The 17,462-nt window shown below is 37.8% G+C and overlaps 1 protein-coding gene across 6 annotated transcripts in view; it reads left to right on the top strand.

The window, feature by feature from the left end:
• Nucleotides 1–15,492, top strand: part of LOC135212068 (uncharacterized) — a 359,803-nt gene extending 344,311 nt beyond the window's left edge. For all 6 annotated transcript variants that reach the window (XM_064245417.1, XM_064245416.1, XM_064245413.1 and 3 more), the window contains 2 exons: nucleotides 10,143–10,489; nucleotides 13,396–15,492. In XM_064245417.1, the coding sequence (XP_064101487.1) occupies nucleotides 10,143–10,489; nucleotides 13,396–13,402 (354 nt within the window). In that variant the 3' untranslated portion in view covers nucleotides 13,403–15,492. The remainder of the gene's footprint in view (nucleotides 1–10,142; nucleotides 10,490–13,395) is intronic.
• Nucleotides 15,493–17,462: the final 1,970 nt, after the last annotated feature.

The raw sequence follows: 17,462 nt of genomic DNA, 5'->3' as shown, positions 1-17,462 counted from the left end.
TGACTGTGTGCGTAGCAAAACTTAATTACAGTTTGGGATTCGCCCAGAAGCTGATTTGGAGGAGATGGTGCTGAGAGGAGGTTGAAGAATTCGTTGTCGACAGGTTATTTCACAGCGTCATTGGTGGCTTCTCATCAACATATTAAAGAGGCGCCGCTAGTGTCTATCTAAGGAATAACTTATTATACTTTGTAGATGGGTCCAAGCGCGACTGTCAGGGAGATTTTTCTACTGGACTTCTCCTTGAATACTAAAATTCCTTCCCAGAACTTTTTTAATATTAACGGTTCTTCCCAGAAATGCAGGAGACATTTGCTATCATGGTTCCGTAGATTCAAATAGATAATTGAGACCAAAATAATCTGTCTCCAGATTGATAGTGCTCCGTCCTTATTTCAGAGACAAGGAAAACACTTTCGTGAACTTGAAAATTTAGTCTGTTGATTTATTATAATTATGTTTTTCTGGACAGATCAGAAACGCTTGACAACAATCATGAGCTGAAAGTTGAATGTTAAGATAATCCATTAAACAAATCTGGACTATTTATTCATTCACGTCATGGGGTCGCTACAAGGCATTCAAATCTTTTTTCAACTGAAATCTCATTTACAGTCAGCTCAGAAAGATCGCTGTCAGAACGGGAGGTAGAGCGACTTGTAATAACTGTTGGGCGTTAATGGTCAGTTCATGTTATGTAACTGTTTCCAAAGCCCAGTGGCCTGTTGGCTCCCCTTTTGTTGGCTCGCTGATGGCGCTTTCAAAAAACAGTGCGGTCTGCCTTTTCTGCTTCCGTTTCAAACAGATTCTGTAAGCTATCAGCAGCACCCAGTGACGCTGTTTTCCATTGAGAGAGAGAGAGAGAGAGAGAGAGAGAGAGAGAGAGAGAGAGAGAGTATTGCAAAGGAAAATAAAATGTTTAATACCTATATGTAAGTGCGAGCATATTTTACACCGGCCGTAAAGCACACACACATACGTACATACATAAATTACATAAATACACACACATTATATAATATATATAATATATATATATATATATATATATATATATATATATATATATATATATATATATATATATATATATATATAGAGGTACCTCTCTCAGGGGAACCATAGGGAAAGGCATCGTACTCGGGTTACCATTTATTTTTTCCGAACATTTAGCGACTCTATAGTCGCATCCTCATATATATATATATATATATATATATATATATATAGTATATCTATATATATATATATGTGTGTGTGTGTGTGTGTGTGTGTGTGGTGTGGTGTGTGTGTGTGTGTGTGTGTGTATTTATATATTTATATATATCGGACCGCGTTCACTTCAGAGCTGCATTAGGTGCGTATATAGACAATTCATTATTCCCTTGTTTCTTTCAAGGTCATTCCGCTTGAACACTTCTTTCTTTGTTTCGGTCTCGTGAATGATACCTAAACAATAACGTCTCGCCGCCCCTCTTTCGCCCCGTTTTCTTTGTCTTTTCCGATATGCATTGGAAAGAGAGAGAGAGAGAGAGAGAGAAAGAGAGAGAGAAAGAGAGAGAGAGAGAGAGAGAAGAGAGAGAGAGAAGAGAGAGAGAGAGAGAGAACCAAGACGAATAGAAATAAGAAAGGTAAATATATATAGTAAGCACAAATAAAAGATTGGTATGAAAAAGGAAATGAACGGAATGAAAATAGATTAGAATATATGTAAAGAAAATCAAGACATTCGCATAACCGGTCAAATATCGGCATGCATATGAAACAAGTCCTAGATTGATAAGAATACCTAATAGCCATATGTACTATGTATGAAATACATATAAAATCCCTCCAGAAATACGATGAACATATTTTTAGCGATATCAGAACATAATGACTTATTGCTACTTTTTGCGCACAATGTGATTATCATAATTATTTTCTTGGCGCGCACTGAACTAACCAAGATGGATTCCAGCTTGTAGTTGACCTCTGGGGACGAGACGTTGTTTACCACGAATAACAGTTAATTGTTGAGAAACGTTAGAGAGTAGTAAAATTGTTCATCGTGGTTTGGTGTGAAGTGAGAAGTAGGTTTTACACCTACCGGTCTACTCGGTATTATAGAAGTCAAGAAAGGCCCATTTTAATCATAACTTAGGCTGGCCGAGTTTCAGCTGGAAATGAAAAGGTGAGGCGCAATGTCATAAAGGGAAGTGCACACTAATATGGCTAGGTCTGTAAGTGGAGAGTAGCCTCTCTCTCTCTCTCTCTCTCTCTCTCTCTCTCTCTCTCTCTCTCTCTCTCTCTCTGTTTAATTCGAGTGAGAAACTCGTAAAAGGGGTAGAGGTAAGGCAGTTAGGACGAGGGCTGCGGATCCCGCCATAGGAAACTGGGTTACCTGTCACTTTCTCCTAAGCCTTTGATATTCCGTGCTGGCCTCTTTAGTATCGGTGCCCCCTTCCCCTTACCCCTGTTTGGCACCTTTACTACCCTCCAATTGTGGCCCTCTGCTCTGGTCCTTACCTCTTTCCATGACCTGTATATATATAGTAGAGTGAGTTTCCATCAGTATCCTAAGTCATTACTTCTTTTTTTCTGTTGTCTATCAGTACCTTTCTCGATATGAATGATGTGGTAATTATATAAAGCTGATTCACGGAATTGAATAAAACGCCGTATTCATTTAAAGGAATAATAGTTTTATTTCAATGGAAATAATGTTAAACATGTATATTTTTTCTTTCAATTGTTTTGATATGTAAAGGCTTCTTTTAAGATGAGTGTGAAAGGTTTTTTTTTTTCCGGCTCCCTGATCAGTCCCAAAATGTAGAGGGACAGCATCTGCAAATACCACAAAATAATCTGTATGTTTCCCATCTCCTTTGCAGTATCCAAAGTTCTCAAAAACGGCAAACGATGCGGTTACAAACTAGTTTAAAGAAGAATACGGTTTCTATGTAGGGTTATTTTTATACCGTCTATGGTACGACCTTCCCGATTTCAAGTTCATGAAATCACAGCCCCGAGTCTGAAAATCACTGGAATTCGCACAGGGAAGACGACATACTTGCTATCTGTAATGAATCACGCTAAATTCCTCGTGGAAAGTGGCAACTATGTACCAGTTTGGAACCGGTGTTTAGTATTTAGGAGCTCATGGACTTCCATGCAAATAGATTAAAAATCTTACACACACACACACACACACACACACACACACACACAACACACACAACACACACACACACACATATATATATATATATATATATATATATATATATATATATTATATATGTATATATATATATATATATATATATATATATAATATATATATATATATATATATATATTAAATGAATGGTCGCGATGCATTTGAAAAACGATAATAGGAGATAGAATTGAGTACATCCCGATGTCGAAGGCTCCACTTGAGTATATTGAAGCCAGCTCTCCAGGGGAAAATATAAATGAGAGGTAGAAGACAAAATGATTAACTTTTAATTGAATTTTTAATCAGTTGTATTGAGATATAAATCCACAGTTATGTAACTGTATTTATATGTATTTTTTAAAGATAAAACTGTACAGAGAGCGAGCTATTGAGAATCTGCACGATTGCCCCTTTTAGTCTTTTTTGTAGTTACATAACTGGGGGTTAACTTCTACATTTTAAGATTCAAGCTCAGGGCATTCACAGGTTGGATAGTAGTCCTCCTTAGGGCATCCAGGCGAATATTACCAGAGATTTATTCAAGAGAATGTGGTCGCATAATTTAAAACCCGCCGCCTGTTGCGTTCCAGTCTTATTAGGAGCGTTTTTTAGGTCGCTGTGTGGGGTGGAGGGCGGTTGGGGGGTGGGGGGGGGCGGGGGGGTTTGTAGATGTGGTGGCCAATTTTTTGGTTGGATGTTGGTGGTCGAAAATTTGGCGATGTTATTACGAAGTCACGAAGTGTTGGATATAAGATTTGAATGCAATTTTTGCTTCGTCTTCCTTTCATTAATATTTTCTTAATCATTTGTCTACTCGTACTCAAAACTAGATTGTACGTAAAAAAATTCAATGCATTAAACGTCGAGGTATAAGCAGTGCGCGTGGTATGTGTGTGTTTGCGTACGTGCATATATAATGTAGTCTTTTTGCATCAGTATGTTGAGGAAGTTTCCAGAATGGCTCAGTCAGCTGATGATACGAAGATGTCCAAATTGATTATGGTTTTTAAATCCTCCTTCCTGAAAGTATAATTAATTTGAAATTTCGTCTTCACCGCGGACCAGAATAGCCGCCGGAGTTGCCATTCTTTAAAAGCCAACTTCCCGCAAGGTAATTATAACTTCGAGATCTGCCATGGATGGATGGACACCCGTGACGTTGATCATGCGGCACAAACGCCCCCCTGAAATGCAGGGGCAAAGACCCATTAAAGATTCTTTCAGGATGATGTGTTTTGGATTTTTTTAAGATTTACTTCGTGGGGTTTTTATTGGATTTAATTGCGGGAATTAATTGAACTCGTTACTTAGATTGAATAATTATTTTTCCGGTGTTGTGTTTTTTTTTAAATTACTTTGAATGTGATGAATATATAAGCAATTTTGATGAGAACTATAGTAGATTCACATCAAACGTGCATCTGATATCTAGGCCAGTCCCTTACGACGCTTCTGATTGGCTGTTGATAAGCCAATCACAGGGTTGGAAACTCTCAGTCTCTCGAGAGTTTACATAGGCATGCTGTATGTTCCATCTCTCCTGAGGGATACTTTTGAAAGACGTATCCCTCGGAAGAAGTGGAACATACATCCTACCTATGTAAACTCGCTCGAGAGACCGTACACCTTACAGACCTTACAGCTTGTTCGGGTTTCCCCAGGTCCCTCAGTGTGAGTTTCTAGCCTTGTGATTGGCTTATTAACAGCCAATCAGGAGCGTCGTAAGGGACTGGCATAGAGATCAAATGCACGGTTAATGGGAATCTACAATAGTTACTTGTTGCTTTGTATCTAAGATTCATGTTTACCTTGTACTTGATTTATCCAGAGATTCACTTATGAGATCATTTCTATTAGTGGCGTTTTTCTGCTTTCATGGCAGGTCCAGAGACAGTATCAGTACCATCAAGGGGGTCATAGCTCTGTAATGAGTTCAGTTGGATTGCAGCATAATGACTGACTGTAGGCTATTCTCTTTTGATTGGTCCACAAAATGGTGCTTTCAACGGAAAAAAAATTATTGCAACGTTTTGATTCATATCAAGTTATGACGTAGGTTTTATATGCCTCATTGGTTGGCGAAATAGACTACTGCATTTGACGTGGGCGTGAGATTTTAGGTCAACCTGGAATTGTCACTCAGTCTAAAAAATTGTCCAATAAAAGTTTATCTCTTTATTTTAAATGAAATCTATATGGTACGAACAAGGTAAAATGTACATTTACGATTTGATCCTTTTTTCTAAATCATCCATTTATTGTCTGCAGTAGGTGGAGGAACTTGGTGATGAAAGCCGTGCGGGCGTTTGCTCACAAACTCGGAACGAAAACATCCTGCGCGTTCAGGGGCATACACAGGTCGGATAGCATTCCTCCTTAGGGCATCCAGGCGAATATTACCAGAGATTTATTCAAGAGAATGTGGTCGCATCATTTAAAACCCGCAGCCTGTTGCGTTCCAGTCTTATTAGGAGGGGCGTTTTTTTTAGGGTCCGCTGTGTGGATGGAGGCCGGGGTGGTGCGGGTGTGTTTGTAGATGGTGGTGGCCGATTTTGGTTGGATGTTGGTGGTCGAAAATTTGGCGATGTTATTACGAGTCACGAAGTGTTGGATATAAGATTTGAATGCAATTTTTGCTTCGTCTTCCTTTCATCTTGAAATAAGATGAGCATAAATGTTTAACTCGCACCCGTCACGAAATTGGATGTTTGCTATGTATTCTGTTTCGAAGTACGTTTGTCTGACTGTCCTCAAGATATCTCGAAACGTTAGTTGGGGATTTAAGTGAAATATTACCTAGGAGGGGAGGGTTTGGGAAAAGAAGAAGTTCATCAAACTGCGAGAAGAGTCCAAGTGGAACTGAACAGGTCGTTCTTTGATATAACGAATATATGTATAATATTGCAGTTATGAGGTAAATGGGTTGTTCATCGTAGCCCATGATTGTCTTCACGCACACGCAAATATATGTAAGTGAACATATAATTATATGTGTGTGTGTATGTTATAATGTGTATATATGCGATGAAAAATTTAAATTAGGATAATGCATCTTTGTAGACAGTAGAACCAGGTGACCGTTATATAAGAATGAAATTATACTGGAAGCGTTTTCCCGACGAGATGAGTTCACTGATGAGCTTAAAATTGTTTCTCCTGGCTAACGTTACCCAAGATTAATGCAATAACAACTGAATGTTCTTCCAAACTTTATTTCTTCTAAAGTTTCTCGGTATTCACAGCGTATCGTGTTCTTGTCCAGTCCTTGAAAACTTTTCATTTTATTTTATCCTTGAAAATCTGAACAAATTTGTTTAGCATAGACGTGACTTTTTTTTCGTGTTTGTGATCACGCATTATCAACATCATCATAAGATCCATTTTCCGGTTCGTGGTTCCTACCAGAATCATTTCAACTTAGTAACAAATGCGTGAATATAGAAACCGAGTGAATCAGTATTAATAAAAAGCAGTTCGAATAAAATGAATTCGAAAATGTAATTATTGCCGGCCTTTGAAGTGTTGAGGGTTCTAATGACTTTGAAACAGATGCGCAATTAACGCACGTGAAAAAGAAAGAAAGAGAGGAAAAAAGACTTCGTGTTAAAATGAGAAAACTCAAGCGTATGGGCGTTTATAGTCATGCGTGATTTTGACGGGTAATTAATTGCGTGATTTTATGTAAATGTTTGATGGCATTTTTTACACTGAGGTTCTGAGGATGTATAAAGAATCGTTGACTGAAGTGTATGGCATGTGTGACGAATATTGTGGTTGGGTCATTGTCCTCGTGCTCCTTATTCTTTTGTCACTGTAGAGCTCTCATTTCAAAAGAAGCGATTCATTGCTGAGGAAAAAATATAGCAGATTAGTAGAAACGAAGACATATATATTGATAGAGCGAGTAGCGATTAACCCATCTCTTTTCAGTAAAAAAGATTGGCTGGTTGATATTTTTGTGTAGTTAGATTAAGAAGGGGAAGATGCAATGCTGATCAATTTTGAAAAACATTCCCTAAATTCGAGTTTGTTGCTAACGAGTTACATTTACGAACAGGAGCCCGTGCTGATGGTACAAGGCCAGCGTAATCTAAAAATAAAGCAAAATCCCAAATTAGAACAGTAAAATGATACAGTTGAAAGGTAGCCCCCCTCATTGAGGTATCTTGGATGGAATTCAGTCCAGGTACTCGTATATCATAACTCTCATTTCAAAAAGAGCAGCGGGTAGGGGGCCCTGTGGCAGCCCCATGTCGTTACTAATTATCTGTCCGGCTGAAGTGTTATTTAACCTGCCACACTGCAGGGACAGGGATGATCATTATTAGATAGATTCTGCTGTGTGGAATGTTTATGGGTTCACGTTTTGTCCAATTCAGTCGTAATCTAGTGATGCTCATTGGTACTCACTCTGTCGGAGACCTGTCTTCGGCTTTTTGTGTGGCATTTCATTTTGTAATTGTTTTTATGGATGTCAGTAATCATTTTTTTATTCTTATATTTATTGCGCTAATAATACAATATTTATCATTAAGTCTCTTCTTTAGAACTGATTGTTTCTTTTTATTTTTGTCTGTGTCTTCTTTGTTTTCTTTTCACTCAGCATTATTTTTCCTTAATATTTTATTGTTTGTTTTTTATAGTGGCATTGTAGTCATTTGTTCATTGCGTATTTATTTTCTCGTGTATCTAAATCAATCACTTTTTATTTCTTTACTTCAATGAATTTCTCTTAACCAGATTGATTGGATTTATTGCAAGAAAGTAAGAATGAGAGAAGGATATAATTTCATTAAACGTTAGATAAAACTTCCTGAGAATTCCTTTCCCTTTAATATAAATCCAGTAAAGGGAAATTCGGTCGGAAAGTGAAGTGACGAGATCAGAAGAAAACACGACCGAACATTGACAGATTTCATGCGCCCTTTTGCTCAACCTAACATTGCCTGTAATACGAGCATCATTAGAACATAACAGAAATGAAAAGAGCTGGTTTTTAGAGCTATTCCAGGTTATTAGGCAGAAATTCATTTTGCAATTACCGGGGATATGAAGCGAAGGTTTGCAAAATTATACTCTCTGGAAATTATTAGTGAGCTGCACTCTTGTTGCTCGATGATCGTTTGCGTTGCACGCGTATACCTCTGGTTTCAGTATGTCTATATATATATATATATTATAATATATATAATATTATATATATATATAATATATTATTGTTTATATTATTATATTATATATAGGATACCAATATATAAGTCATATCACATTTCCGTGATGTAGTAGGTAAAAGCTTCACTGACGTTCCTGGATTTGAAAGGCTCCATGGGGTCGCGCCCAGGTCCAGGAAAGTCTATTATCGAGAAAAAATTACCCTTCGGTTAAGCATGTATATGAAAAATATATTAATTCTGAGGTAGAGCGAATTAGATATTAAAGGATATATATATATATATATATATATTATATATATATATATAATATTTGTGTGTTGTGTGTGTGTGTGTGTGTGTGTTTGTGTGGTGGTGTGTGTGTGTATATGTATGTATGTATGTATGTATGTATGTATGTATGTATGCATGCTTGTTTATACATAAATATGTAAACTATTTATTGTTGGAGCACATATACGTACAATACTTTCCATTTTTATTGTACCTCAAGAGAGATCTCCATTACCTAAAAATCACATACTAACCCCATCTGTATGAATTTGAAAATATATATAAACGAAGCAAGGAAAAGAGCAGGTTTTGAACAAGTTAAGAGTTCATACGAGTGATATGTCCGAAACTTGGTTTGAATCCATTCCTCTCTCCTAGACGCGGTTTAGTATCTTAGGTGTGGGTACCCTAATCTAAGACTCCGTTAGATCGTTTAATTAGATTACCAAGCTAGGTTTGTTTGATCCTTCATGAAGTGGGCTTTTCTATAACATTTATAGTCTTTGTATTATTGTAAATTCTTTTCAACTCATTCACTACCGTATCTATCCTTTAAGCTGCGTAGGTTAACTCACCATATCCTTGCCGAATATTTGTTGTTGTTATACACTCAGAGATTTCTCATTTTACTACATTTTCTATTCACAGGCATTATACTTTAAACCTTCACTTGTATTCACAAACATTTTACTGTAAGCTTGTGTATAGGACTTATACTTAACAGCTCAATATTCAACTGTAACTGGTAACCAAAGAATGCAGGATGCACATACTGTACGTAGGCTTGTACGCATACATAGAAACAAAATCATACTTGAGGATTTTAATCAAATGTATATTGAAATTTTAATCTGGTTTGTTTACTTACTGCCATACAAACATTTTAAGTTTTAAAATAAGTCATTTTAGGGATTCGAGCGGAATATCAAATTTGATCCTACTACGTATATTTGGCCTTATTTTTTTATTTTTAAATAGTCATTTGATTGGTGTGGGGGAGGGAAGGGAGGGGTTTCATGTGATTGGGTGGTAGGATGGGGGGAAGAGGCTATAGTACGTCAAGTTCTGAGACACTGTTAGGAGCTCTTCTTCATGTGGGAATCAGGCAAACTTGCCGAAAGCACAGTAACGTTGACATGCTTCGTCCCGCTCCAGCTTGAACCTTGTTCTTTATTATTTTGGAGTGACGTCATCAGTTCACAGATTACCTAAGTTGACGACGCTGTCAGACCCATTTTTTCCTTTTTTGTATTTCAATTCTTATTTTAAGCTAGACCTACCAAATCACCTTTTTTCTCTGTATTCAGTTTCTTTTTATGGAAGTTCATGTTATACGTTTGTATTTATTTTTACTGAAAGTATGAGTCTACACGTTTTAAATATCTGTTGCGTGCTAAGATTTTCTTATTAATAATTAACACGTAAAATTGGTGTATAATTATCGAGTTTCTGTGCAAGCATTTTCCAATAACCGGTTCCTTTACGTGTCCTTGCAGGCTACTGGCAGCGAAAGCAACAGTATGATCCCCATCAGGAAGATTAGGAATAGTTCAAACACCAGCAGCATTACCAACAGCAACTTCGAAAACGCCAACAGCCAGGCAAAGAGAGCCTGGCCTCATGGTTTCTCCCGACGAAGGTCCTCTGGGCTGTCCCTATCCATCGACGCCTCTATGAAGGTCCTCCGGGAAGCCCTCTACCTGGAGATGGCGCGAAAGAAGCAGCGCCAACAAATGCAGAGAGCAAGGCACAACCAGGAGCTCCTAACCTCCATCGGCAAACGGGACGTTCAACAGCAGCTCCGAGGCGACGGCCCTGGTCAGGATCATCTCCCCGGGGATAGGTAAATATCATCGCCTCACTCGGACGAGCGATTTTGTTCAATCTTCTGTTGGTTTCTATTCCTGTTCCAAAATTCAAGGTCCGAGATGATGCGCTCAAAGTTAAGGTGCCAGATGCTTTTCAAAAGTGTTTCAAGTTTGAGCTCCTGTTCCCAAGTCTCAAGAATCAAGATGCTAGACTGCTCAGATTCCAGACCCAGTCTCAGCTCTGTTAAGACTCGAGATGCTGTGGAAAGATGCCACAATTATATATCTATTAAAAGTTTAAAGTTTATGAATAGTGCTGCTGCTAGTTGGTCTAGCACTTCGCCATTTGAGCATCATTTATTGGCAATATTAGATACCTTAATTGACTGCCGGTTTGTCGATTCCCACCTTCATCGAAAATGTTCACCCTGAAAGTCTTAGCCCATTATATATTGTATGTCATCCCTTTAAATGTTCTTCAATATGGGGCAAACTTCCTTGATTTTTCATTCATTCCAAATGCCATTGTAGGATGGCACTCTTCTTACTAAGGGATTCTTTTAATACATCCTGCAGAAGGTATGTTATCTAGAAAAGTAGCGTAATGCGAAAACTAGCTATATTTAGAACATGAAATAGGAATATTATAACGGCATTTTGCAGCGGTGAACCATATGTCGTTTTTATTGAACGAGAAACGGGAAATTGTATGTGTGGTGTGGGGCATTGCAGCGAAGGGATATTCTCCCCTGATTTTCAATTGGTGTAATCGAGCAAATTAGCAGCGTTCAACTCCCTTGTACTCTCACGAAACGCCGTCGTGGGACTTGACTGTTTATTGTCAGCAAAGTCGGCAGCTTTCTGTGCTACACGTGGACATCGCGATTTGATTTTCATGAATAATTAATGCGAGTTTGATTGGAACTATGCAAATTGTTTTCCTTGCACCTTAACGCGTTATATTCTTTGCGTAGAGGATGAGGAGGAGGAGGGGCGGAATTGTGCTAACGAAGTCTGGTTCGCCTTTACATCACAGGAGGAGACCATTTTACCCGGGAAGGCCCTTGAATAGAATTCGTTCATCGCGAGTTTCGCACCAGAATAGAATTGTCTGAAGAGCAGTGCTTTTTTGGGAAATGCGTTTCCCCTGTCGCTTCTGAGCTGCCTCATTTTTCCTTTTTATTCCCGTCGTTTATTCATGCTAGTTGGTATTGAAGAAAATTGGCTCCATCTCATGACGAGGGTGAATATATATTGCGATCATTAGCACAAGCGTAAATTCTTTATCGAACAGATGCTCAAGGAAACAGGACTAATCTTTCGTTGCTTTGGCCTTAAGCTATTCCCAATGCTAAATCTTTGTAGTTGATAAATGGTTTTTCCATTTATCGATTAATTTATTCCTTAGTTTGTTTTTTCTTCTTGTGTCATTAAAAGCATTGCTGGGTAGCTCTTTTATGTTCAGACATATATCTGAATTTTCTAGAGATAGTAAGTGGGGGTTTTTGAAACAATTTTTAATGATGTTCGCGGTCTATATCAGGCGATGATGTGGTTTATAGCCTTCAATAGTAACGATTAATCTCCTCTTGGACTCTAACATTTCTTTAATGTCTTGTTGATATTACTTATTTTTCATAATTATTTCACTGAGATAAATGCTAAGGTTTGTTAAAAATATTGTAAACTTATCACTGATTCTTGACAAGTTTTTTACTTTATTTCCATCGAAAAGTCACTAAGCCTCAGAGCTTATGTTTGAGAGCTGCCTATACAAATTCTGTACAGTAACAGTTGATAGGTTATCAGTTGATAGTCAGTTTATCGATTGATTATAAATTAGGCTATACCTAGTCAGAAAGTTTGAAATCATGGCGATATCTCGATTTTTTCCTCTGGTACACCACCATATGGCGGAAGAGTATTTAGCAAATACACTGATACTTCGGTAACTGTCTATATGTCTGTCGTTCTAATGGTCAAAGGGAAATATTCATAACTCCAAAGGGCATCGGCACTTTTGAAAAACAAAATCCGTTTTCTAATGAGAAACTGATTAAATGTGATCGGCATATGATAAGATCCCTCCTTAGTGATTGTTAGATTGACATTTCCATGGTGGAAGACCGAAGCAAGAAGATCCCTTCACGCATGAGTTGATTATTTCCTAATTTTGGTAACCATCTGATTTTTGGGCACATTAAAAGCTTGATGATTATTATCAGTGCGCACCACACCTCTCGTATTACTCAGTCACACTCATTTTAATTCGCCTGTAGTGTTAGCTCTCCGTTGTCGTCATTATATTCGAGTATGAAGGTAACGTTGCTTTAATGAACGAGACTTCCGAACTATTTCCGTACCTTTCTTACCCGACCACATGTAATGGAAAGTTGGTTTAGTAAGCGATCATAGACCCGCATTTGAAACTTGATTCGACCGATCACTGATTTATAAACCATTCAGAATGCCGTATTGTCGTAAGAATATGTAATTGTTCCCTTGAGTCAACTTGAAATGAAGTCTTTGTTAAGTCTCATGACCAACTGGGAAATAAAAAATCCTTATTTACCCGAACGTGTAGCCAGACGTCTCTTGTAAGAGAGCGGTTCTGTGAAAGTGAATCAAGCAATCAATATTGTAGGAATTCTCCTGATGCTCAATGTTTTAATTCATTGTTGATTAACTTGAAGTGTTCACATCCACTGACATATTTTGGGGCAAAACAGAAGCTGCAGCTGAGTAGAGGAATGTAAAATTCTCCTGTACAAATGTCTCGCACTAGTTCTTAAGTAAATAATGCTAATACTTTCATCTAAAGTTCACAAATACGAAGGCAAGTGAGAATTATACTGGTTTGTTAATGAGGCTTTAATAGATTAATTTCTTCATCATTTGTGTGCATAGGTACTGATGGCCATTCATTTCTTCTCTCCCACAGGATCTAAATTGAAGCAACAACTACTCCTCCGCTCAGTTCATCCGCGTTGATGCCTTAGACCCCCCAGACCACCCCCTACAGCCCGGTCTTCTTTAGGACACGTCGGTGGTGGTGCGGGGGGCGGTGGCCCCAGATGTGTATTGCTCCCCCCTCCCCCCTCTTCGACAGCTAAAACTGTTCCTCTCAAATGGCGGATTTGCTACTCTCGAAGCTGTGGAACTCCTCCTCCTCCTCCTCTTCATTATCATGAGCCTCCCTCCTCTTTTCTCCTCCTCCTCCTCCTCCACCTCCTCCTCCTCCTCCTCTTCTTCTTCCTCCTCCTCCTCCTCCTCTTCTCCATCCCTTCTCCAATAGCCTGGCTCTGCTCTCCTCATGGCAGTTTTATCCACTTGACAGATGACAGTACACAAGTAGCCAGATAGAAAGATCAGAGTAGCCAGTAGAAAGGCAAAGCAGGTGCAAATGGAAAGCATCTTCGAGTAGTGTCTGTCTCTGTGTGTTTCTGGCGATGCGTCCTCTCTCTCTTGATACCTGGTTCAGTATTACCTTGTTTTACCCTTAAGTATTGGAACGCAGTGTCTCGGTGCGCTCATGACGTCATTGCACGACCTCAAATGTTAGTTGAGTAAACTAAATATTCTTCTCAGATGGCATCCACAGAAATACGAGCCGACCTTTCATCAAGGCATTATTTGCAGTGGTCCAAGTTTCATTTTGTTGCCGATTCGTTTTGTGTGTAACGAACCCCATTGGAAATGACCCTTCATCTTCTATATTTACTTCCGCCACGCGCAATTAGGCAGCGATTTTTCGTTCGTTAATGCTAAGCGTTCGTTTCCCTTTCATTACTAGGTCGGTTGTTACTGAGTGATGATGCCATCCGAAGAGCGTCGGTAGTTTACTTCGGTGTTTGGAATCCCGCAGTGACGTCATGCGGACTTTTGCTGAAGAACCGGGACGCTGCCTTTCATTTTCACCGCTACCTCTGTTGAGAAGCTCTGTAGTCGATATTTATTTATGGCATTTATCAAATCTATATTTTTGTAAGTTACTTTGTAAAGCAGCCTTACGGGCTTTTCGAGAGGACGGAAAGAGGGAAAGGAGACAGAGAGAGAGAGAGAGAGCGAGAGAGAGAGAGAGAGAGAGAGAGAGCGAGACAGAGAAACAGAGGAAGAGGGAGATATATGATACAGTGGAAAACAAAAGGGGAGGGATAACTTACCATAAAGACTGCTACATTAGGCATAACTCAATATATGATATATCTATAAATATGACAGAAGAATATGATTCCAGTATAGAAGATAAAGTCTGCCATGACATATAAAATATATCTGTGTAAATACATGCCATATTCCCTATAAATATGATATGATTCATAGATATCATATATCGATATTATCATTATTATGTAGAATAATCCTGCCCAGATGACAAATATACTTATAAAGGAAGTATATTTGATAAATGTACTGATATGATATATATTGTATAATTGATTGATTTGATGATTATTTGATGCGTATTGTTATCATCTGGAGGCCAGTTGGGAAATTCATGTACAAAAAAATCAAATAAAAAATAAAAAGGTGATTTCAGTTTTTGGGATCAATTGGCGGTAGCCAGTCGCTTGACAGGAAATTAGACTTTTGGATTCATTTTTGAGGTTAATATTGTACGAGTAATTGGCTCTTAATTTCCATATAAATTGACGTTCACCAGACAAATCCTCATTTTTGTTTCTTTCTGTGTGTGTCATTTATAGCAAAGTTCAAGTCTTCTTTTCTGCAATGGGTTTGATGCAGATTCCCGTAGGCACTTCATTTCATCTCGGTTCTTTCTCATTTTCAGTTGTTCAGGTCTTTTCATCTTTTCAAAATATTTATTTCCTCACTCAGACTTTCGTAAAATCATTCTTATGAAGTGATGTGATGTTTGAATATGTAGGCTCTAAAAATACATTTATATCGTTAGCGTTAACATGTATTTATATTGATTAAAAAATGATTTATTTGTTTACGATATTTTATGTAATATATTTCAAGACTGTTCTTTATTGTAACGAGAAAAAGTGTATTAAAGTCCATGATTATAGTTTTCACCTCTTTAACTTTCACATTCTCTACATTGATTGTTTCTGTGGTCGTTATCAAGTGAAAACATTACATTGAGGAGTCGACCAGTTGTTCTTTCGCGGAGTGGCCCTTAGGGAGGGATTGCATTGGACTGTGACTGTGTGGCTCTGTCAGTCAGAAGAACGAGGCATTGCTAAGTAGGAACTAAGTCTCTCTGGTCAAAAGAAAGTCTTGTCGATCATGACAACCTGGTAGTGTTTGGAGAACCTATGAAAATAAAGGCATTTTATTCACTGATCTACGGAAGTATATTGAACTGATAACTTTGATTGTGAGAAACAACTGTTGACAAGAAAGGAATAATTTACTAAATCCTATAAGAAGAACTGTATATATACACATATATACGTATACATACATAATGTACAGTACTTTAGATTGCTTGAAGACCTCCTGAGTTCACATGTCCTTATAAAGAAGTAGAAAATGTCGGGTACTGAAATGGCAAACTCAAGACCTGTTTTCCTCAAAAGAAAATGAAAATGGAGATCCTTACATTTGGGTGGGTCCACAGATGCCTTGTAAAGATGCTCATCTCCATTGAATGTTATTTCGAGATAACTGAGAAGGAAGTAGTTGCAGGACTTAAAAATATTTATTATTTTGTTAAGAATGACCTCTTACAGTTAGATTACTTTATAATGCGGACAGATCAAAAGAAGGAGTTTTGATAAACGCATGTCCAATAGCAAGGAGAAAGAGAGAGGCAGAAGGAAAGAAAAGGGAGGTTATGAAGCGAGCGAATGAGAGAAGGTGGAGACAGGGAACCAGAGAGCGAGACAGGCACAGATGTCAACAAGAGGACGATGCATATTTGGCGTTATTTATTACAAAGAAAAATATCTATCTTTAAACGTATTCTGGTGAAATATACAGAGAAATCAAAGCAGCAAAGTTGATGTTTCATTTTCCAAATGAGATTTACGTATATTTTATGTGCAGTATAACATATGGTTTATATAACATATTGTTTAAGTATATATATATATATATATATTATATAATATTATCCTACATATATAATATATATATATATGCATGTATGTATGTATGAATATTGGCATCAAGTATTATTTCACAATTTCCCAACTGGTATCAGCAGCTGATAAGCAAAGCAATCTTCACAACCTTGGTAACAGATTTGTCCAACGCTTATAAATCATTCATCTGGTATTCATTATTTTCCAATATCCCTCTCGAGGGAGGGAAAAAAAGAAAGAAGCGGAATCATATTCCGATAATGACTTTCGGCCAAGAGGAGCGAACGGAGCGGGCGTGGGCGCGCCATCAATCCAGACGACAAGAGACGCGGCAACGAAGGTCTTTTGTTTGTCTCTCATTTGAAATACTACATTGGCCTCATGTCGAGTCTCTTTAGAGCTTTGTTTTTGATCCTCTTTCAGTTATTCTTCAGGGAGCAATTGGTACAAGTTTTGCTTTTTATTCCGCTGTTAGGTTATAATTTAAAGTCGTTTTAATGATGAGTTGTTTATAATCTCTTGTGTTTTTATTTTTTACTTTTGTAATCTCAGTTTGCACGTTGCCTTGTGGTCATTTTTTTTATCTTTATATCTCTCATTCTTGACGTTTTTACACTCCATTTTATTCGTACTTGAATCGACGATGTAGATTAATTTTCTACGATGCAGCTTATAAGATTTCATTGGAGTTTCATCCTGAATCTTTTATCTTCATTTCTCTTCATTTCTTTCCTATGGTGCACTCACTACCCACTATCACCCCTTGTGTTCCCGCAGTTTTTGCAAAGTTCCCTCTTTCATTATCTCTTTGCACATGACGTTTGAAGTTGAATATTTCACATTGAAGAGGCTGGAAGTAGCATTATAGTTAGGAAGATTTCTTTTCTCTTTTTTTTATTATTATTACAATAACATCTGTTGCGTTATTCCTTCCATGACGTCATGTACTTTC

The sequence above is a fragment of the Macrobrachium nipponense genome, chromosome 40 (genome assembly GCF_015104395.2).
Source record: "Macrobrachium nipponense isolate FS-2020 chromosome 40, ASM1510439v2, whole genome shotgun sequence".
Classification (NCBI taxonomy): Eukaryota; Metazoa; Arthropoda; class Malacostraca; order Decapoda; family Palaemonidae; genus Macrobrachium; species Macrobrachium nipponense.
Note: the sequence above shows the minus strand (reverse complement) of the source record. Positions and strands in the feature narration are given on the sequence as shown.